This window comes from Stegodyphus dumicola, chromosome 10 (assembly GCF_044657685.1).
Source record: "Stegodyphus dumicola isolate Sdum_Otavi_A_Nest chromosome 10, ASM4465768v1".
Taxonomy (NCBI): Eukaryota; Metazoa; Arthropoda; class Arachnida; order Araneae; family Eresidae; genus Stegodyphus; species Stegodyphus dumicola.
The window spans coordinates 41,276,094-41,300,867 of record NC_140777.1 but is presented as its reverse complement, the minus strand read 5'-3'; the positions used below and the strand labels follow the sequence as shown (position 1 = coordinate 41,300,867).

The following is a 24,774-nucleotide window of genomic DNA, read 5'->3' as shown; positions in this document are numbered from 1 at the left end:
CCAATTTAGTAAATGTAGGATACTTATAATCATTTGTGAAATTATCTTTTAAATTAAAAACTTTAGACCAATATTTATCAATTGTACACTTGACTTGATTTCCACTTTCATCAGATGTGTAGAGCATTTCTTTGGTGATATCAATATCACTCTGGTATAACCTTATTTCAGCTTCTACTTTTGACTTTTCATTATCACTAAAAATGTGAGACATAAAAGATGATAATTTTTTAAAAGCTAATATTGTACTGGTTTTACCTCTTAGCTCTGGATCTAATGCTGTAAAACTAATTAGATATGAATTTTTAAGGGGTAATTTCTGTTTCATATGCTGTGCTGTATTAGTATAAGCTTTCATCAGAGAAATTTGGAATTCTTTTGCTATTGGATGATTTTTTGATAATTTCTTCAGGAGAGTGGAAGCTTCTGCACCAGTAAATATTACTTTGCTAGGTAGATGGAATTCTGGATTTGTGACATCAACCTTTAATAAATAATTATAAGATGTGCACTCTATATTTTCTGGCTTCATAAAAAAAGAGAAAAATTTTGCCATCAATTTATAAATACTGGAATGTATTAAATGAAGCATTGTTTTTTTTTTTTTTTTTTTTTTTTTTTGTTTGTTTGTTTCAAATAATTTAATATATGTGTTGAATTCTGGTAATACTGCTGAATATAATGCCATATGCAATAAAGTTTTGTTTTGCATAACAAATAACCCATTTAGTATTCTTTTTTACGAGCTAAAGCATCCTTTGTGAGTTGTTGGGAATGCAAGTAAGAATACACCCCTTCAACAATTTTTTTTCTGAGCTGCAGAAATATTTCTTTTATTGTATACAGTTTCAACATAAGAAAAATAATCCCCTTTATCAATTTTATCCAAGTAGTGAAAATAAAATGCAATAAGAGCATCCCACAGATCTTTGATTCTTTCTAAAACACATAAAATGTACACCCACCTATGGTCTGGTCTCTTCAAGGGCTTAAGTTTTTTGATGGCAAGGGATTCACAGATTTTGAAAAAATTTTCTCTTTTACTGCAGCTTTTCATATCAAAATAGATGTCATCAAACAAATCTTCTAAGTATCTATCAAAACATGAAGCAAATTTTTTTGCACAGTTATTAGCTGTGTGACATGTGTCACCATCAATATCTAATAAGTGGGGTGCTTTGTTTGATCGTAGTCTGGTTTCAACATCCTTTTTTTTTTCCACGCATGGTGTTACATGAGTCCATTAATACACTAATTAAGTTTGCCCATGGAATATTATTATCTTCAATAGTATTAACAACTGCTTTAAAAACAGCTTCTGAATTGCAAGATTCCATCTTTAGAGATGCAAACTGATGAACTACAACTTCATTTTGATTGTTGTCATAAAACTGCACCAATATTGCCAGTATACTTTCTTGAGCATTGCTAGTACTTTCATCCAAATTTAGAGAAAATGGAGTCTCCTTTAAAGTTTTAATGATATTTTTCTTAATAGTTTTTGTGAGCCCATATTTCATCTTATAACATGCAGTAGTCCTGGACATTTCCAACAAGTTTAGTGCCGACTGATCGCAGCTCAACTGTTTGCAGAGTTCAATTAAATTGGGAGCTACATTGAAAGAAAGAGAATTCTCGGCGATAAATGAAGTTATTAATACCTCTTGCCGTGCTTTTCTTGTCACTATATCTAATGGCCGAGCATCAGTCTCCAGTAAGTCAGTATTTTTTGAATTAGCATAATTACTTCATTGAATTGTCATTGAATGTCTAATGCACTTTGAATATTTTATGTGCATCACAGTTTTAGAATGATTTGTGAAAGCCTTGAATCCTTCCCCACCATACTTCAGCAGTGAGTTACAAAAAACACAATATGCTTGTCCAGCAACATTTATTTTCTTGCACCATGTGCCGATGGTATCCCCATTACCATCTCTCCGTTCAATCCAATTCCACCTAAATGCATTCCGGACACCTTCTTCTAATTGTATAATATCACTATTTATATCGAGAAATTTCATAGTGAAATTCTCTTGCGTACATAAATAAAAAAATATTTCAATAAACGAAACGAAAAATTTAAACGTGCATCAATGAATGGAATGAAAATTTTACACAGCGGAGAAAAAAAAAAAGTTGAGAAGCGATCAATGACAAATAGCTAATACGGTGAAAAATCCCCCTTCTCTACTTATTGGCGCCATGCCAGGAGAGATAAGACCTTTGAAGCCAGAGTCACGTGATCGCACATCTGGTCGAACGAAGTCTCTCCCTTTTTTTTCTGCCGCGCCTACTTGCCGAAAAGAATCCAGAAGAGAATGTCCGAGAACCGGGGAATGAGTCATAACTCGCAATAAGGAAAGAACAAAAAAGAAGTTTTTTCCCCCTTTTCACGCAATATCACTACCTTTGAAGAAAGAAAGGAAAAGTTTTCACCACACACACTGACCTTGCGTTTTCTGCTTTCAAAGCAAACAAAATTACCCAGATCAAAATAAATAATTCATTATTATTCCTACTTCCTTTTGAACGACGATCCCCGGAATTTCCGGGTATCGAAGTTCAAAATCCCCAGAGCACAAACACCCCTGCATTTGGGAAAGTATGCTACTCCACAGCAAAGAAAGAATTGAAGTGCTACTTACAAGGCCTTCATGCTTAAAAATTATCATTATTGGTTTCAAAGAATATGTGCAATTTTCATATAAGAAGATGCGTTTTCTGCCGATGTATGCAGTCCGTTTTTTTTTTTTTTTTTTTTTTTTTGTTCACGACACCATTGCAAATGAAGAGGATGACAGGCTCTCAATGCCAGAACAGATAACAAACACTGTGACACTAGATATTCTTCCCACTAAACTGCTGGAAATGATTCAGCCACAAACAAGATTCTGTGATAAAAATGCCACCTATGGCAGTGGACAAAGAACCATTCACTGATGCTACTTGTTGACAGGTCAAATGACTTTCTTTACTGGTAGTCTGACTGGGTTTTTCACAGCCTGTTTGCCATGTGTGCATGATGTCATTTTACCACTGCAAAGAGCCTAGAATCTATGCTATAATGGTCTAGATGGCAAGCAATTTTTTGAAAATCATATTAAACAAAGTATTTAATAGCTATTCAAATAAAGTGGAAACATACTCTGAAGATTATAAGGCTGAATAATATGTTTTTAAAAATTTATAAAACTGTTCAGGATATTTTTAATAACTTTATAGAATAAATGTTTTTTAAAGAACAGTTATTTAAATCTGATGAAGTTGTTATTATAGTAAATGCAGCAACATCGTTTTAGTACTGCTATTTTATTCTACATAGGATAAAATTATAATTTCATATTAAGCACAAGGTTCATATAAAAGTACAATTTATAGTGGAACATAATCTAATGTTTTTATACAGTTATTAAGATTTCCTCAGTGGCAACATGATGTAATGTTTCTGCATACTTATTAAGATTCATCGTATGGCAACAATGAGTTGAATTAAAAAAAAATTTTACTTGGAGTGTTCCATGATAAGCATTATGTAAGCGTTATTCCTTAAAAAGCTTGTTATAGTATTTTATGTAAAAAAAAAAAAAAAGTAATATGTTGCAAATAAGTATGGAAGTGATATAAAAATAAATATGCTGTTTTCAAGACCAATGTAAGCATTTATTTAAATTGTGAAATGCTCTAGCTGTTTAGTTTCGATTTTGATTTTCCATCAATATCCACAAATTAACCATCATCTACTTATTATTAGTAAAAAAAACTATCCCACTTTTATTTCAAGATTGAACAATTAATATTGAATTAACCTTGTTTAGTTTCGATTTCGTTTTTCCATCAATATCCACAAATTAACCATCATCTACTTATTATTAGCAGGAAAAAAAAAAAAAAAAACTACCCCACTTTTATTTCAAGACTGAACAATTAATATTGAATTAACCTTACTATTATGAAAGATACATCAAACTACAAAAATTATACATTTCCAAAAATAAAATATATTTTGCAACTCACTAAAGTATATACATCATTATGTGCAGTCTATATTCCATAAGAAATACAAATGTGGATAAAATACAAAATTTAACAAAGATTTTAAAACTCAATAAATAAAATAAGTAGATTGCATTAAAAATATATACCTTGTCAGAGGCACCAAATAACAATATATGCAGACGTTGAAGTGCACTAAAGTTGGCATTCTTTATACTTTGGTTTACTAGGAGGGAAAAATTACTTTGATAAAAAAAACTGTAACCTCTTTAAAAGTGGTAGTCAGCAAAAAAAAAAAAAATAAATATTAAAATGTTGTTTATTTACAAGATTATTTCCTTGTTGGATTTAAGCCTTAAAAATTTTGCACTATTTTAATTAAATAAAACAATGTTTATAACTGTTTTGCTCATTAATGCAATGCATCAACTTAAAAATATGCTTTCTCATTCACTTAATGTGCATTTGATTAAAACAAAATAAAGCTCTCAGTTAACCACATTTAAATGAAAGTTAAATACGGATTTAAAATGTCAACGAAGGATATTTTATTTTATTTTAATTTCATTTTAACTATGTGCGCCTTTTAATGCTTCAGCATGCAGCTAATGTTTTATTCACATAAATCAGTTAACCAAAGGCATAATTCCTGATCAATTTTTAAATTTGTTATGCTACAAAAAGTTGTAAAATTATAATAAAACATAGAAATTAAGAATTCACTAAATGAATAGATCATACTTACTTTTAGGAAAAACTCTTAAAGGTCTGCCTTTGCGAGTGTGCACAATTTTTTTAACAGGAGAGGTCTTCTTTGCAGCTAAATAATCAAGAAAAAGATAAAATATATAAAATTTAAGAGTTATTTTTGAATTATTTTGAAAATGTTACTTTTTCATTAATTATTTTGAAAATGCCACCTGTTAATTATTTTGAAAATATTACCAGTTTCCTGATAATATTAAAACTGCTCCTAGAATTTTTAATTAGAAAATAAATAATATTATTAAGTGCATGGTTTTATTCACTACTGATTATCCTACAGATATCACTAGTCAAGCAGATATGTGTTCCTGACAATGACATGTCAGGCTTCTAATACTTATGTTGATTGTTTTAATTAAATTTCAACAATGCCATCACATTAATGCAATACAAAAATACTCAACACAATATAAATTACTATTTGTTTCTATAACTTCATTTTTAAAAGTAAGAAAAAAGAAATCTTTAAGCTACACAGTATTCATTATATAAAAGTGTAGAAAAATTCACACTTTAAATCACATATAACATAAGGTATAACACGTACATAATCAAAGAAAAAATTTATACTTTCACATATATTTGTCATTTAAATCCAAGGTTTAAAACGAAAAAAAGGAGCAGGGAGAGTGAAGAGAACTTACAATATCAAATTAATATAGAAATGCCAACCTTTGAGAACTATCAGTAATACTTATCTGAATTATGATCTCGATACATAAATACTCTCCAGATTGAAAATTAGGTATTAAAGAGCATAAAATGTTGCATGACATAAAAGGTGCATTACTTATAATTCTATACAATGAACAACATACTAAAAAATTGATAAAAACAAAACATTCATTTAACTGTTAAGGTAACTATTCCTGAACTGACAAGGTCAACTTTGCTGCCCACTTTTTGCAGCCAATTTCTCATGGCTAAACTTATGGGTACAAACAATGTTGCAAGCAAATGATTTCACTTTCTGCAGAGAAAGTGCATTCAGTAAGCCAGTGGATAAATTGAGTCTAATCAGCTTGATTCTTCTGCATAATACTGAAAATTATTTCAGTCAATGCACTACTCTGAGGTACTAATTAACAATTCAGCATTACTATGTTGGGCTCTCATACACCCCACTTTTATATTGCAATCTTAAAATGTTGTGCCATGCTATCTCAATTAAAGAGCAGCAAGAACTTCTTCCTCAAAATCAAAAAATTAGCAAGCTGTAAATTCAGTTTCAAATTGGTCATATCAACAGACAGGTTTTTAAATGATTTTCGAAATTTCAGAGAAAATAATGTATTGAACAGAAGACAAAAAGCCTTCCTTCTAAAAAAAAAAAAAAAAAAAAAATTACTTTTGCATGCTTCAAAAATTCACTGTTTACGGACATTTTCTTTAAAATGTAGTCATAATCTGCTTTCTAAAATTTCTTTACATTAGAACAAAAGTGACTTATCCGTAAAGCTCTGAGCTTCCTTTACAAAATGTAAGCTATAGTTTTATCATCTTTTAACAACAGTACATTAGGATCATCTTTTTACTTTTTCCTTCTATGAAAGCCAACATTAAAAATTCATACATCTCACCACTGGCCTATGTTTAACAAAGAGGTTAAAAAAATCTTATAATCACAGGTTTAACAAATCTTATAATTAAATCCATGAAAAGAGCAACAAGTTTCTCCTGACCAACATGCATATAGAGAGCTTCTTACCAAAAGATTATGTGTTTGCCCAACAACTCTTTTTGAAGGAACTAGTATAATAATGAAATTTCTATAAATCTTAAAACTCAAATTGACTTTATCCAGGCTGCCCAGAGACAATCTGATGCTTTGGCTTTTCTTTAAGCTGAGATTATCTAATTTTATCTCCTCCCCACTGTGCCCTGGACTTTTTTTATTTCAATATAAATCTTGATCTTATACAAAGAGTTGTAAAAACGAAATGAGCGATTTACAGTTTAGATCTACTGTAATGGAGAACTATTGAGGTTCGCTATTCTCAAAATGAGTGGCTGCGTGTATACACTGACAGCTCTATGTTAGAGACAGTGCACAGTGTTGGAGCAGGTATCCATAGCGAGCTTTTTAGTTTCTACTTTCCAATGGGCCCTCTTAGTTCTACCTTTGATGGGGAAATCGAAGCTATTGCTGTGGCTGTTCAACAACTGTCGATTCATAGCTACTCTTTTGTAAAGGCAGTCATATTGTCAGATTCTAAAAGTGCACTTCAAACCCTTCTGAAAAATCTGAAATCTTCTGAAAAGTAGTTCCTAAAGAATCTTAGACTGTATGCCTTTGCTTAAGGCTGAATGACACACAGAATTTCTTTCCAATGGATTCCAGCCAAGTGTGGAATTATGTGCAATGAAAAAGCTGATACATTGGCTAAAAAAGGAACTTCGATAATGTAATGCATGAACCCTCTGGCTGCTCAGCCCGCGATTTCCATGTACAACTCAAATGTAGCAAAATCTGCTCATCCCGCAGGCATGTGTTTTTCTTCCTTTATTGAGGAGCGCAACCCGTTTAACCATTGGAATAAATTATGTACAGCTTTAGACGTTTAGTTTACATTTTGGACAACAGATATCTACTTTCCACTAAATTGTATTAGTATGTACAGCCTTCCATAGTTCATTTTACATAACATGTAAAATATTCCATAGCTTAGCAACATATATATAAAAATACTGAACTATGAATGAATAATAACTGCACTAAATGAAGCATGTTAACCTTTGGACTTTTCATCCTCTTTATTTTCTTGACTAACTTCATTAGAAACAGTATTTTCAGCAACATCCTGAAAAAAATTCAGTAATATAGATAACTCATATATACACACACCCATATTTTTATAAAAACTGCTAAAATAAAAGATTTGAAAAATTACCATCCAATATTATGTTTTCCCCCCAATACGTTTATAACACAAGAAGTATTAAAATTATTAAAAACTAGCTACAGAAAAACTTTGATTTTAATTTCTGAACTTCCAAATTCAGATAATAATTTAAGGTATTTTCTGATTATCCACACTCCTACTGAAAAGTTGTGAAAAAGTATTGATGATGCAATGCCACACAATATTTCCCAAAAGTATTTACGTGGCAACTCAGGTATGTGAGTAACACACATATATTTGAGTACACAAGAATTTGCACTGTTGAATATTGCATTGAGTACACTGTTTCTGTACAAATGAATTAAAACTTTCATACAAATTTAATTTAGTCTGTCCGAGCCAAGATGGCTATTACATTGGCTTTAGTTATTTCCTGTGTTAAAGGACGGGTATGTCCCCTTTAATGGTCATGTTATTTTCTCCCATTTCCGAGCTAAAAAGGTGAGTGAACTAAGTATCTGGAGACTTAACCACTTATCAAAACTCTTTGTATTAAGGTTCTGATTTTTCTCTATCTTTCCCTTTTCTTTCTTGCAACTTCAGAATTTGTGATGACTGCATTCGTAAATCATGAAACGAGACCTGCATTCAAACAGAATATTCCAAAATTTTGGAAGATTTCTTGGTGTTATTTTGCTTTGCTGCATAGCAATATGGCAAAACAGAAAAGATGACTGAAGAAGAAGAAATATGAAAGCTTTATGAACAGCTTGGAAAGTGCAAAAATTATGTAATATCATAAAACACAGAATAATAATATAAGGCATTGAAGACAATGACTAACTATTTTGCAGCTTCCTTATCATTCTTTCAAAAATTGTATACATTGCACAAATATCCCCTTCTGATTTAAAACCCTTTCGTTCTAAAAAAAAAAAAAAAAAAAAAAAAAAATTCTGCAATTTTGATAACACAGTAAAATATCTGCTTTTATTAAGCATTTTATTAACTTTCTGCAATGTTTAAGGCTGTGAAAGTAATAAAAAAAAAAAGGTCAAAGGAAATTCATGATTTAATAATGATGCTTTCCAGTGTGGTTTTGTACTATTAAGTATGCTAATAGTTTACCAAACTGAATTCCTTCTACTACAAATTACTTTTTAATTTGAACTTAATTAGAAGCAGTTAACCCTTTGGGAGCTAATTTTGGTATGCATTGGGATCTATACGTCCCTATGGGACCGAAAGGTTAAGTAATGGAAGATTGCAGTAGGAACAACATATAATACAATGAAGTCTTTTTTGAATTAAATATCACATTGTCTAATTTTTAATGCATTGTTTTCATGCAAATTTTTGACATTTATTTTAGACTTAAAATTTTAACTTTCTGCAAAGTTCCATACAGTTTAAATTTGTAATCGTTTCTGTAGCACTAAACATATATTTTTTAACCATTACTTCCAGAAGGAAAATTTTATGATTTCAGATATTTTTGATAATATATAGTACAAAACAAACTCAAAATTACAACAAAATTTGACAATATGTATCTTTTGCGTTTATTTTAACATATGCATAATATTTTGTTGGCTCGGGAAACTATGAAAACTTGTAAATTTAATTAAATAAGTTAATAAAATCTCCAGAAAGTAATTTCTTATATATTTAAAAAAAAAAAAAAAAAAAAACGAGAGTAAGATAAAAACTTGATAAATCTAAAAGACTAAATATCTATGAAATAATAGAGTACTGAGGAGTTTTATAATGTAACTTTAAATAAAAATATAGTAGAACTATTTCTTATTAACATTTTATTTAGAAAGATAAATAAAGGTAATTTTTTTAAAAATCCAGACAAAAAAAATTTAAAGGGAGCTGTGTGCTATAATAAGGAGAAATAAAATAATATTTTCTATAACATAAATATACATTTCCTTCTGTGCATCGTTGAGTAATCTGATCTGGAAACAGATGCACCTTTAAATTTTCGCTCCATAAGGAAAAACAACTAGAAGTTTAAGTCAATAATCCTAACATTTTCCTTCTTTTTGGAAACTAAATGTACACCTCTTGGCATGAATCAAACTGTTTAGGAGAACCACTGTTGCAAACAGCAAGGGAATTCCTGAAGGATGAAAAGCATCAGATACAAGAAATATTGTCTTTTTAAGGCTGTTACTGGAGTTTATGCCCTACACTCAAAAGGTTAGCACATTAAAAAAAAAAAAAAAAAAAAAACTTAAACATTAAATTAAAAAAAAAAATGTCTAAACTGAATTTAAAAAGAAAAAACTGCTTTCCTACATTTTATGATAATTCACAAACAGTCTGCTTACAAATTTTTAATTAACAGCTTATCATGAAGTGATTTAAAAACTGATGACAAACTTTTGACTATATAAATAGTAGTTCAATCAGCCTTAGCTCTACACACTATATATGCAATTTATCAATATTCAGTTAGAAATCTTTTAGTACATTATACTTGTATTCTAAAACATAACGCAATTTTAATTTTATTTTTGATACTGTTTTCAAACAGAATAGGTTTAACAAATTTATAAAATTTTTAGAATAAATGTGGTATTTAGAAGTTTCAAAAAACTTTCTGAAATAAAGCCAATAATTGTAATTTTTATTTTATAACAAAAGTTTTATGTGAAAGTAGCACTCATTTCAGGAATGAAGCAACTACCTTTTTCATAATGCTTCCTTTAGCCTCTGTTTCTACTTCAGATGCAACAGGAGAAGGTTCAGTAACATTACTAATTTTCTCCAAATCTGGTGTGATGTTAGGTTTTTGTGACTTGGATGTGCCAGGCTTTTGAGATCCATGCTTAGTGGCAGACTTTGACTCAGATTTAACAGCCGACTTTAAAGATTCAGATTTAACAGAAGACTTTATAGCTTCAGATTTAACAGCAGACTTTGCAGATTCAGATGAAACAGTCGGTCTTACAGGTTTAGCTTTCTCTGTAGAACAGAAAATTTAACTTTTACGTTTGTCAAAATGTAATACAAAATATAAAAAATCTAAATTTTTTATATCCTTAACAAAATTATTAAAATAATGAAGGCATAAATATAACATGACATGAAAAGTATGAGTGAATGCTGTAAACAAATGATGAATCAAGCAAATTATTATAAGAAAAGCCAATGTATACGCTACAGTTTCAAGGCATGTAAATCTTTATCCCTTTATAAAATATGTGTTTTAAATTAAAATTTACAAAAAGAATAAAAATAAAATATAGGCTTTCCAATGCATTAAATTTAGATGCTTGAGGCTAACAAAACTTAATTTTATTATACAGTACAAAGTCCGTAATGCAGACGTCCATTACCCGGAATGATCTATCCGGACCTCAAAGGCACACACTTTATTTTGTATGCTTTACACATGCACGTAATGCATTTATGCATGTGCGTTTAGCACAAAAAACAAAGCAACTTAAACAACTTACATTGAAAGAAATGTTTAATAAAGTAAACAAATAAATATTAAGCTTTTTTTTCTTTTGTAAATGATGATACCCTTTAGATCATAATTGCTCTTTATTTCATAAATTATGGTTTAATATTTTTAATTGTATAATTTCTGCATGCTATCTTACCAGATTTAAATTGATAATCTAGAATCCGGAAAAACCCCTAATCCGGAATCACTGAAGTCCCAACAAGTCCAGATTACAGACTTTGTACTGTATATATAAATATATATATATATGTGTGTAATAATAGCACAATTTTGGATGCACTAATATAAGAACGCTGAAATGTAAATGCGCAAAAATACTGATGGCGTAGATACTTAATGCTTATAGCGTCCATCTATTTTGAAAAAGAAGCAGTCGAGCCAGATTAAATTCCTTTTTTTATTTAAAGTCACATTTTGTGGCCACAATTACATGGCACTCTACTTGTGCTTATTCAAGAACATTTACAGTTTTTGATATTATTGCCATAGAAGCGAATATAGCAGCTCATACATTACTGCAGAAAAGCTTCTGGTCAAGAGGAAAGCACAAGCAAAAGTGAAGCATCAGTTCATAGAAAGAAGGGAGTCAAAAGTTTCAGTGTTTAGTTTTGGTTTACAATTTGGCGATTGGTCAAGAGGCATCTGCATTAAGCATTACGTAAGACCGCATGATTAATTTCAATGATGCAATTTAGACTTATGACACTATTTCTAAGACAGAGAAAGGAAGTCCACACATTAAATAAAACTAAAAGTGGTTATAGACAATAAAATTTAGAAGTTTGCTTTCCCTTTTTTTTATCTTACATATACAAAAACATATTACGTCTTTAGATATATAATTTATTGTACTATTAATTGTAACTATTTAATACTAAGACTAAAATATATGTTCTGAAGAAAGAAACATTAATTAAAATATAAGATGGAGGAATACAAAGATCATTGCATCGCAAGAAATTATTAAATATTTCCTTTCTGCTGATAATAAGCAAATATGCTTTTTTTATGTTGAAATGAATTCATCCTCTTTTTACTTCCATGTACAAGGTAAAGAAAGTATTGCAATCGCAAAAAATTTCGGGTATCATATTTCAATGAAAATATCCATTTTTGACTGATACAAAATGCAGTTTAATGGTTTTTCCATGACATTTGTATGTAAGGACAGTATAAAGAACTCTTTTTCTGAAAAAGGATTTAAAATGTATCCAGAAAAGATTTTTTGTAACGTCTTTACGTATGTACGTATCTCACAAAACTCCAAGACGAGTAGCCTCAGAACATTGAAATTTTTTTTATACAACTGCTATAACATGCAGTTGTGCACTTCAGTTTTTGGTTTCAATTGGCTGCATAAAAGATATATATATATATATATATGTACCCACTCTGTTACTCAGCTCAGTGAACTCAGTTTTTTTGTTCTTGTATGTTGGTAAATTGTGCATTTTCCCCTTTAAAAGTGATTGTAATATGTTTTTGTTATGTTCCAGTTAAGGTTTTTATACTTTAGTTAATCTGCATGCAATAGTTGTAGAATTATCAACAATTTAAAAGTTGATTAAGTGCAACTAAGCCTAACAGAGCAGCCACATTTGTTTACATTTGAAACTTAGCAGAACAGTGAGTTATGTCAGTTTCTTCACCTTCGGTGTCTTTTTGCCAAGTGGGAACAAAAGTAAACTTTCAGTTTTGTGCACTGAAAAATCTGCCTTCTTGGCGCTGGCTGAAACTCTAATTATAATTGTAAAAATTGTTTTAACTATATTTGGTGTTTAATTTTTTTCTATACTCTTCAATTTTAATGAAGATATTTTGAGTTTTAATGTGTTTCTGCCTTGCCATGAAGTGAGAACTGAATTAACTGAGTTGAAAATACTGTCTGTCTATGAGAACAGCTACCACAACAGTGACTTAGATTTTTTATTCTTGTATGTTGATAATTGTGCATTTTCCCCTTTAAAAGTGATTGCAATATGTTTTTGTTATGTTCTGGTTAAGGTTTTTATACCTTTAGTTAATCTGCATGCAATAGTTGTAGAATTATCAACAATTTAAAAGTTGATTAAGTGCAACTAAGCCTAACAGAGCAGCCATATTTGTTTACATTTGAAACTTAGCAGAACAGTGAGTTATGTCAGTTTCTTCACCTTCAGTGTCTTTTTGCCAAGTGGGAACAAAAGTAAACTTTCAGTTTTGTGCACTGAAAAATCTGCCTTCTTGGTGCTGAAACTCTAATTATAATTGTAAAAATTATTTTAACTATATTTGGTGTTTAATTTTTTTCTATACTCTTCAATTTTTAATGAAGATACTTCGAGTTTTAATGTGTTTTTGCCTTGCCATGAAGTGAGAACTGAATTAACTGAGTTGAAAATACTGTCTGTCTATGAGAACAGCTACCACAACAGTGTCTGCAGGTGGTGGTCGCCATTGTAACTGGGCTAGTATATTTCAAATAGGAATGAACTAAGGGTTGCTTTATTGTTATTTTGTTTTTGGCGACTGTTGGCTGAGGTGAAAAGAGTTAATCAATCGTCTTCTTGATTTCATCCCAGATAAATGTGTCTTTTCTTTTAAGCCTTACATTATTACTTTTAGCTATTTTTATTCTTGTTGTAATATTTTTTGTACTTGTATTTGCTCAAATTTGCTTCCATTCAGCTTGACTTTTGTAGTGCTTTGATAATTGCCAATTTTTTAAAATGCCCTTCTAATTTAAGATAGGTCAACCTTTAAAGTCTCAGGCTTGTCAAATCGTGTAAATGTCACAGAATTTTGCGCTTCTGAAGCTTTGGCAAACTCTTTAATAGTTCCTCTTCCTCAGGTTTTGAAGAGAACATCACAAGCTACTGGAGTATCGGAGCATACAATTAAAAAAGTTAAGCATGAAGTATTGACAATGGGTGAAAAATAAATTTCTAAGTACACCTGGAAAGAAATGTAACGCAGTTGAAAATGTGAAATTGATCATTTTGACAAATGTGTTATACAGCAGAGAATACAAGACTTTTACAACAAAGGAAAGAAAGTGTCATCTGTATGGAAATTACTGCCTGTGTTAAGGCAAAAAGTAGACTTCCCGTGGCAAAAAGACATTTTGTGTAAAGTTTTGTGTTCAATGAATTTCTGTAAAAGAAATGGATTAACAAAAGACCTGTTATTGTATTTTGGAGGAATAATTATTTGTGTGAGGAATGAGGAAATTCAGGGAAAGTGAATGCCACATCATTTACATTGATGAAACATGGATCGATAGCAATTTAACATTTATGTTGGCAGCATGATACAGTTTTGGGTACACAAATGAATTGTCAGTTCAAAAAATAGACTGATTGTTGCCCATGCTGGCTCTTCTGCAGGATTTGTTACAGGTGCTCAACTTGCATATAAAGCATCAGCTAAAAGCGCTGATGAACATGGGCAAATAAACTACGAAAATTTTGAAAAATGGGTGTTGGTAAAGCTTTTTTCAAATTTACAGTCTCAAAGTATAGTATGCATGGATGATGCTCTGCATCACACAAAAGTTGAAGATTTGACACCCACAAAATATGCTACAAAGCAAACAATGGTAAACTGCTTGATGAGGAAGACGATATGCTGCGATCCCAAAATGCAAAAAGTATAACTATTTAACTTAATAGAATGCAATTGTCCTAAAAAAGAAATCTATAAAATTGACAACATTATAAAAGAAAATGCTGAGTGTCTCCCTCCTTACCACCATGATCTAAATGCAGTTGAATATGTTTGGTTATCAGCAAAAAGACTGATCAAGGAAAGGAATGTAACTGGGAACTTAAGCTTGGAAATTTTGAAAAGTTTAACACAAAATTTATGGATGAAGTCACTTCTCAAGAATAGCAGGCGCACTGCAACCACATGGAAAAACTTAAAAATTCTTATTGGGATAAGGATGATTTCTAGAACAGATAGTGGTTGAAATATTAATTAAAACTGGAAGCAGTGATTCTGATTATGATTCAAAAGAAATGGTATCTTGTGACAGTGATTCAGACAAATTTTCAGATGTTACACCTCTATGAACACTTTAAATATTAAATTATTTTGGCCAGCATGGATAAGATTATTAACAAAGTAAGACAGAATAATAGCTTGATTTAGCTCCAGTTCTGGCAAACAGGCTGGCTGCATGGCAGTTTTTGTGGTTTATCGCAAGATTAATGTGAATATGAGCCATGTTCTTGCTGATCATCCACCACGAAGGCACCCTTCTTCATCTGATAGCCCTCTCATGTTAAAAGGATATTTCTAGATTCAGTATTTTATTTTCCACAATATAAATGAAAGATTACCAAAAGTAGGACACAATAAGCCTTTGGCAGGGGAAAAACTCCTCTTGTGGATAATAAAGAACACTGTATGGTTGTTTCATTTCCCATTATTGTGTTCTTGGGTACCCACAAGCCATGGCATACTTTGCGTAAAAACTAATTTTTAATCTTTAGTGAAAATTAAATAAGTTTCATTTTATTATTATTTATTTCATTTTATTAATCAAAATATTAATACAAAATTATGTTAATGCAACAAAGCTAACTGCAGTTATAAAATCCAAATGTTGTATAATTATATAAATTTTGTATATAAAATAAGAAACTGAATAATTTAAGACCTTAACTTTGCTCTGTTTTTCATATTTTATAATGTTACTTGTTATTACAGTGTCTATAAAAATCAGCATAATACATAAATGGGAATTGGTAATTAAGAGCACCAGCAGCCAAGTGGTAAAGTTGCTGAACACTGGTAGTTCAGTCGAATCCTCCTGAATGAACAGGTTGGCTGCATGGGCATTTTCATAGTTTCCCCCATGTGTAATGTGTATACGAGCCAGTTTCCCTTAGAAAGTCCTCCACGAAGGCATCCCTTTCCCTTAGGGATATAACCTTCAAGGCTTTCCGTAATCATATATATCAACCAAATAGGAAAAGAAATAACGTTCGCAAAAAAGTATTTATTGACAGCACGGTAAATTAACACTTTTATGTTCAGATGATTCTATATCCATTTAATAATGAAATTTTTTAGTCACTATTAAAGCACAAGCAATAAATTAAGAGAAAATTATGTAACAAAGAAAAATAACAGAATGTCATAATTAAAGCACAAGCAATAAATTAACAAAAAATTATGAAATAAAAACATAGCAGACCATCATTTTTACAATTTGTATTCTGCAAACTGTTTATATGTTAGTTTTAAGATATTATGAAATAAATAAGCTTTGAGTCATGAGTTGCTTATTTTAGTTATTGTTCATTTGAGTTATTATTTCCCATATTAACAGTGACAAAAGCATCTTGCAGAAAATGATTTAGAAAGGTGAAGAGAAAGAAATATATGGTAATATTCCATTTTGCCGGCACAGGCGATAAAGTTGCCAAAAATGGTACAACCAATGCCAAACGGAATATCCTCGCTGGTAACCTTTTATGCCTCATTTTCAAAACAAATAGCCATTTCTTGTTGGATTGATTGCTTCTTTCAATACTGGCATACAATTACATAGAGTTTTTACCACATAGTTCAGGTTTATGCCCTAAGGCCCCTCACGGTAATTAAGTCAATTAGGATGCAATCACACCGCTCATCCGAAGGCGAAAATATAGAAAAAACGAACTCAAGGATTAAACTCATCAATTCTAATGAGAATGCTTTAGCGAAGTAAAGCACTGCGGTTTTACATAATTTCTGAGTAAGCTATTCGTACGAATTGAAATAATTCTTGCATTTCAACTTGTATTCCATAAGATTTAACTTGAAATTAATGTAGATAATTACTGAGAGAATTAGATTTTTGTAACGTAGTTTACATGAGATGAGATCGCTTGGGGCCATGTGATATGAACCAGTGAATCAGGATGTTGAATCATGAGATTATAGTAAATTCTTAAATTAATGTCTTTTTACAAATTTATTGCCTTTATTTGTTGTCTTTTTACAAAATTTTAAATGATATTAAAATGTTTATGCCTTCAAAATAAAAAATTCTTAGAATTAACATTTGTTAACATTTTTTATGTGTATACTGTGTGTTGTTGTCGCCAATAAAGTCTGCTTGGTGAGATTTGTGTTAGCCAAATGGAAAAGTGCCAAATATGTTAAGAAGAAAGGTGAAGAGAAAAAAAAAGTGTATAGCATAGATGGATTCAGTTGATCAAATGTTTACAATTACATGAAAATGAAGGTAATCAAAAATAGTCTGTAAGAGATCACTGAACAGTAAAAAAAATTTTAGTTGTCTCCATGTGCAAGTTAAATCAACATTCAAAAATAAAAAATGTTTAGTTCAATCAGTATTCTGGACAAGTTAACATCAATATTAACAGATTAAAAAAATTCAATACAGATCATAGAGAACAACTGAAAACAAGGGTTGAACATTAAACAGGTATGTTAGTTGGTCATTTTAATTTAAACCACACATGAACAAGCTTAGGCGATACCTTGCTTTTAGGTATGGATATGGATCTAGGGTATGGAATTTGAAATGAGACAAAATCTTACATATCTCAATTTTATGTATCCCAAAGGGACTGAATATGGAAAATGATTTAAGGCAGAATTTTATTTTACCTATCTCAAAGGTCAGTAACTAGGGTGGATAAAAAGACTTGATGCCAAATCTTACATTAGTCTCAAAATGTATACACAACTTTAAATTCGGATTTATTTTATACTTCTAATTTTCTCACTCTTATTCACATGCATTTCATACTGCAGTATATTCAATTATTGGATTTGTTAGAAAATAGGGTAGAAGAGATTACTAGCAAATATATATAAACAGTAAAAACAGCCATAACAACAGTAAATTTATTCAGCAAGATGATTTCCATTTATAGAAAGCTTTTCTATTTTTACTCTATAAATTTTAATTAGTATTTTGTAAATTAATAGATCATTTAATTTTCAATTATTAGTAATAATTTTAACCATTGAACATAATTCAATTTGCTATACACAACTTTGGATATTTATCAGAAATACAGATCATGTAATGATCACTTTGTAGATAATTTGTTTAAAGTTCTTAATTATACATTTATCTAATTTTCTTCCTTAATTTATACTCAGCCTTTATTATTTCAATAATTGATTATTTAAATGTTTTGCACTTTGCTGTGCCATATTTACTTGTATATTTTTCCTCTTAGCTTAGCTTAAGCTTCTGAAAATTTTTTAAGTTTCAAGTAATTTTCTTCTTATTTAAGGCATTCAGCAAATGGTATGCCCTAAAATTTTAAATGGATTTATTTATGTATTAATTGGTTTCATTTTACTAATTGATTTATTTATGAATTTTAGGGCTTTGAATTATATGGGCTCTGATTGGTAAGCTTCAAGAAAACATGAATATCTAATGCTCATGATGGTTCTAAAGATGGGAAGACAGACTGAGTTATGATGAAAATGATGGCAACAGTGATGATGACAACGATTTACAAGCTATTACAGAGGACAAAGACAGCAATTTTAGCAGCATTAAATGATTTGAGGATTAGGGTGTAGCAGTGGACAACAAGAGTGGACGAGATTCAAGATACAAGTAGAATCAAAGATATGTTATTAGATATTGGCAATGCTAATATTACTATGCACTCTTAATAAAATTAGTAAAATAAGAAGGAAAAATATATAAGTAAATACAATATTAGTAAAAAAAAATAGATCTATTTGAACAGGTAGATACTGACTGCTTAAAATTAAATTAATTCAATCAGCAAGATTTCTACAATGAAGTATTAGATATTTTTGTGTTATATATATACATATATATATATATATATATATATACATATATAGATATATATATATATATATATATATATATTTAGATATTAAATATGATACTATTTAATAAATAAATAATAATTAATATATATATATATATATATATATATATATATATATATATATTAATTATTATTTATTATATATTATATATATATTATATATATATATATATTTATAATATTTAATATATATATAGTTGTATAATTTTCTTCTTAATCTTTCCTTTTTCAAGTTACCTATTTGTAGTAGTTACTATTCTAGTTACTACTGTAGTACTATCATGTTGAGACAGATGCAAAAGAATAATTTTTTAAATCTTATTTAATTACTTAATGATAAGATTTAATTCCAGTAAGTATTCCAAAATTACTTAAGTGTTTATTGAAATCCAAAACGTGATTAGAAACTGGTTGAAGTATATATCATACATCGCTCCCTCTTCCTGATGATGTAGCAAAGGATATGCATGTGCAAATACATATTTTTATCATTTTTTCTGTTGGATTTATTGGAATAATTTCTGTGACTAATTAACAGTGATTAAATTACACAAGCAATAATATATAATTAATCATATAACAACATTTATGGATTACTTTGCAACAGATATAAATTTTAAAATCTTCACTAAATACTTCACTTAAATTTACAATATTGAAGAAAGAATATGTTGGTTAATCATAAAAAAACTCATATTTTCATAGGAAAATCAATCAGAAGAGAAGTCTTACTTTTTGAACCAAACTGCTTGATTTTTACACTTCTTAAAGGTGTTTTTGTTCTAGTAAGTGTAACATTTTTAGCCTAAAATAAAAAATTTTAATAAATTAAGTATTTTTTCAATAAACGACTACTTTATTAACTTTCACACATTGACTGCCACTGGTGAAAACAAATGCTACATATTAAATATACCAGATGCTACATATTAAATTGTTTTTTTTCAGCAAGACAACTGCATGATTAGTAGCGTAATAAAATTACTTCCATTTCATTTGGTAAGTGTGAAAATTTTATATAGAAATAAAATTACTCCTACCCCCCTCCCCCAATTTCATCTGGCATAAGTGAGGCAGTTGACACTTTCATTGCTATTGTGCCAAAGATTTATTCAGACAAATTTCTGAAACTTTATGAAATGCTCAACATTTCTAATAATTCTGATTTTGGAGACCCAAAAAGAAATTCAGTATCATTCACATTACTCTTTTAAGAACTTAGACCTTTCTTTTGGTTGGCTGAACTATGCACAACATGGTACTAGTAACAGCATTTTTGAACCCTGAGTAACACTGCAGCATATGGGCATTTATGTTTAAAATTAGTTCTAGAATCGTTTAATTAAAACAGTAAAGCACATAAAGGGGGGAAGAGATGTCTAAGAGAGAAGGATTGTTTTTGTGCAACATTTTCTAATGGAAACCGACTCATATTTATGATATATATATGGAAAATTATGAAAACACATAAGCAGCCAGCCCTCTTACCTAGATTCAAACACAAACTGAATTACCAGGTTTCAGTGGTCTTTCTATGAAAGAATGCTTCTAGGAAATATATGTTGCCTCTGGTGTTAAAAAACTGATATGGCTTTTTTTTTTTTTTTTTTTTAATATAGGCATATGAAATTCCTTCTAGACAGACTTCAAAGGACTCAGACTACAAAAGTACAGATACTGACTTCAAACGTGGTCAATATTTATGCAAATGATATATGTCACATGCATAACACTAGCTATGTATGCAGATGATAATGTGATCCTTATCTAAAATCCTTCTGTTAGCACAGGTATTCAATATTTACAATTTCATATTCATGCACTTTGATCCTGGCACACTACATGGAAAATGGAGATCAACATGGACAAAACAGAAGCTTCCCCGGCCAAGCAAGTCAAGTATTTTGACATTATTCTTGATAATTAATTAACATGGTAGCCCCATATTAAAACCTTATCCCTAAGTTTTGAACTAATACTATTATTCTACACTGCTCAAAGCAATGTTTTAGCTATTTCTCATAAATTATTAATTTTTATAAGACCATGTTGCATCTCATAATTATCTATGCTTTTACTGTTTGGGTTATCTCTGTAAAAGTTCTTTACGTAAACTTCAACAACTTCAAAATTTTTCATTAAGGCACACTATCAAATGATAATAATAAATAATGAAGATAAAAATAATTAATGAAGAATATAATATTTTCCTGCTAGTCAAATTTATGGCAAAAATATTCATAAGAGTTTACAATAATATTGAGAAAAGTGAGAGTCCAACTATTCCCTAAAATTTTACAGCTGAAATGCTGAGTTAGTAAATTTACTCTAAAATTAAGCTGTAATTCAAGTAGTCAGTACTTGGGTAGGTGACCACCCAGGATGTTCCTTCAGTTTTGTAGCACTACTTTATTTTTGTTTCTTTATTTTAATAATTGTCATTTTTTATTCTTCTCCATTTTTGTATGAATTTCTTAACTCTCATTCTTATTATATGTGTATATATATATATACACACACAGACATAGATTTGAGTTCAAAAGGATTAGAAATTTGATTATCCAATCTGAGAAAAAAAGTTTCCCATTAAAAAAAGTATGGTCTGAAAAGAGCCTTTCCCCTACCCTCCTCTAAATGCTTGCATTTAGAACTCACATTATGCCTAATCAATCAGGTTCTCGTCTCAGTTCAATGAACTACTTGCTTTCTTAATGCTTGTCACTTCACAGATGAACATTCCTCATTTGCTCTGAAAATTCACATGCTACGCCTAGATTCCACTCAGTTACAATATCTGATATTATTTGATTTATTATCATTACAGCAAGATATTCTGGTCAATTTAAAAAAAAAAAGGAAATTTACATTGGGATTGGGCAGCCAACCCAGGAACCCAGCAGCAAACTTGTTAGTTCAATGGACTTTGAATATGTTTTTTTTTTTTTTTTTTTTTTTTTTTTTTTTTTTTTTTTACTATTTTTACTAGTTTTCAAAAAGGTATTATGACTAGTGCAGGAATTTCATAGCTTTAGTATAGGGAGAATGCAGTCAGCCTTTTATTTAACTCTTAAGTAATTGATTTCAATTTATGAATGTAAAAAGCTACATTTATTTACATTTTGGTATTTATCAACATTTTTTATACTTTTTGTTTTTAAAATTATAATATGCATTAAAAATGTTTAAATTATAAAACATATTAAAAATTAATCCAAGCCTATATAAATGTATATATGAACTTTTATAAAGGGCGGACGAATTTTCTAGCAATGCTGAAAGGGGTGCATAAGATGAGAACTACTGCACCAGCAACTTGAAACATACCACAGTTACATCATGCCAGAAGATCAAAAAAAAAAAAAAAAATTTACTGCAGGATAAACTGAATGTCTTTCATACTGTCTTGGTCAGCTGCTACCTAATCTGGTAGCTAAGACACTTCCAGAAAATTTATTTTGAGAATCCATATGAACAGGTAACAATCCTTCTTAATTAAATTTTGAATTGGAATAATTTTCCCTGCTTGAAGTTTTAAAATGACAGAAAATCATATAATCATTCTACATCAGCTTACTTAATTACAGATAACTGTGAAAAAATTCTTTGTCCTGTATACAATCTTTAACTGTAAAAAAATTTTGTTTGCACCACCATGCAGAATACAAGCTCTTTTCGTGAATGGAAAGTAGGTTTTAGGGAAGCAGCTCATAGAGATAGCCTATACTGGCTTTAAAACTGACATCTCTACTAATGATGTCTTTTACACAGGCATACAAAGGCATACTTGCCAACCTATAACACTAAAAAAATCAGGAGATTTTTCACAATGTTAAAAAGACTTTTTAAACGATAAAAATATAATTTTCAATAATGAATTAATTTTAAATAGTTACTAAGTCTTAAATGCAAGCAACACAAAAATACCTTACGCATAAAAAAACATTTTCATTACTTGCATCGTAAAAAAAAAAAAAAAAAAGACACTTTAATCAGTTTTCACACAAATTTTATGAACAGTGGCAGATTTTGCTTTCGTTAAGAAAGAAGCTTCATAATTTTGTTCATAGCAATTGCCACGTAGGCCTGCTTTCGATAATAAAAGTTTTTCTAATGTGTCACCACTAATATTAGATCTAAATTTAGTCCTTGTTTTTGCAACAACACTGAAAATCCTCTCACACTCTGCATTACTATGGGAAACTGTCAAGATGGCCAACATAATTCTAGACAATTCACTATATTTTAAAATTCCATCAGCACCTTTCAGTTTTCTAATTAAATTCCACTGGGTGTCAATCCTAGCTGATTTTATGACTTCATCCAAATTTTCTAATTGTAAACTGCAAAATTGTGACTGCAGTATATCAGTGGCAACATCAATATCATCATCTTTCATGACTAAGTGAAGTAACACAGGAAATCTGTTCAAAAAGTACCTTATATCAGAAAAAGATGCATTTGCTAGAGCAGAAACATCAACAACTTTAGCATGCAAAATCACTTCATCATTAACTGGAAATTTATGCAGTATGTAATCACATACTCGACAGAAGTAACTTCTAACACGAAGATAAAACTTTTGTCTTCTTCTGAAAGTTCTTCCACTACTTTTGTAGTTGCAGCTCCTATTACCAAATCTTCATCTTTCTTCTGATTTTCTATTTCACCATAAATCACATCACATATAGAATTACAAGACAAAACACAGACTGGTTTTACAAACTTTGATAAAATGTCTTTAAACAGATCATAAATCATTGATTGCAAAACATGAATTAATGGAATTCTGCTTTGTAGAACTGTGTTAAGAACATCGAATGATGGCAAAATAAATTGTAAAAAAAAGCAAAAAGCTTTGTTAAGGTCTGGAGAAAAAAACATAAATACTCGTTCTTTACAAGATAAACTTACAATAATCGGAAAATGTTTCGTGTGTCGAGCAAAAAAAAATTTTTTTTTTTTTTTTTATTTTGAGAGAAATTTGTATCAGCTTTACGCTTATATTTTGCAGTATTATTTTGAGAACTGCCAGTTCAATTGCTGAATGGTGCAGAAATTACTTTATTTTTCTCAAACCTATTGTTAGCAATGGAAGTAGTAACTACACCTCCATTTACTTTAGGTATTTTATAACTTTCAATAGAGCCTTTTATCTTAACTCTTGAAGCATTTACTTCTTCTTTAAAAAATGGAAGAAGTGGGTTCCATTGATCGAGGATTCTAGATAAGCATTTCTTTAAAGACAACCAGCGTGTACACACATTTCAAAATTTTTCTCATTTCAGTATTATGCAGCTGTTGGAACTGTTTCAATTTTCCCTTCCTTTTAGAACTCCTTTCAAGATAATAATAAATATCAACAATGTGTTCATCCACATTTATTGGTAAAGAAGCTTCCCCCTTTTTAGCTGCTAAATTTAAAAGGTGGCAGGTGCACCTCATAATCTGCAAATCTGAATTTTCCTTTCTTAACATGCCTGCAACGCCAGTCTTCAAGCCTACCATTAATGGTGCATTATCAGCACCAAGTGCTAAGCAATTATCCAGACGGACTGCATTTTCTTTTAAAGTTTTAATAATTAGCTGTGCCATATTAAAGCCTGTCGAATGTCCTCCTAAAGTGGGAACAGAAAGTAAACTGCACTCAATTAATGAAGATTCTGGATTAAAAAAAAAAAGAAACAACAATTGGATACAGTTTTGAATTGGTATTATTGCTTCCATCCGTAGAGAGGCAGAACAGAGCTGTTTTAATGCAATCAATAACTGAAGATTTATTTTTGAAACCCATTTCTTTAACAATTGCACATGTTTTGGTCCTTGCACTTGAGCATTTCTTAGCGATTTCACTATCGGGAAA

At 30.0% G+C, this 24,774-nt stretch overlaps 1 protein-coding gene across 7 annotated transcripts in view; it reads right to left on the bottom strand.

The window, feature by feature from the left end:
- Positions 1–24,774, bottom strand: part of LOC118191107 (uncharacterized) — a 182,533-nt gene that overhangs the window by 76,964 nt on the left and 80,795 nt on the right. For all 7 annotated transcript variants that reach the window (XM_085824887.1, XM_085824886.1, XM_085824885.1 and 4 more), the window contains exons 11-15: positions 19,647–19,719; positions 10,303–10,580; positions 7,496–7,562; positions 4,742–4,816; positions 4,146–4,222 (exon numbers count right to left, since the gene is read on the bottom strand). In XM_085824887.1, coding sequence (XP_085681013.1) covers positions 4,146–4,222; positions 4,742–4,816; positions 7,496–7,562; positions 10,303–10,580; positions 19,647–19,719 — 570 coding nt within the window. The remainder of the gene's footprint in view (positions 1–4,145; positions 4,223–4,741; positions 4,817–7,495; positions 7,563–10,302; positions 10,581–19,646; positions 19,720–24,774) is intronic.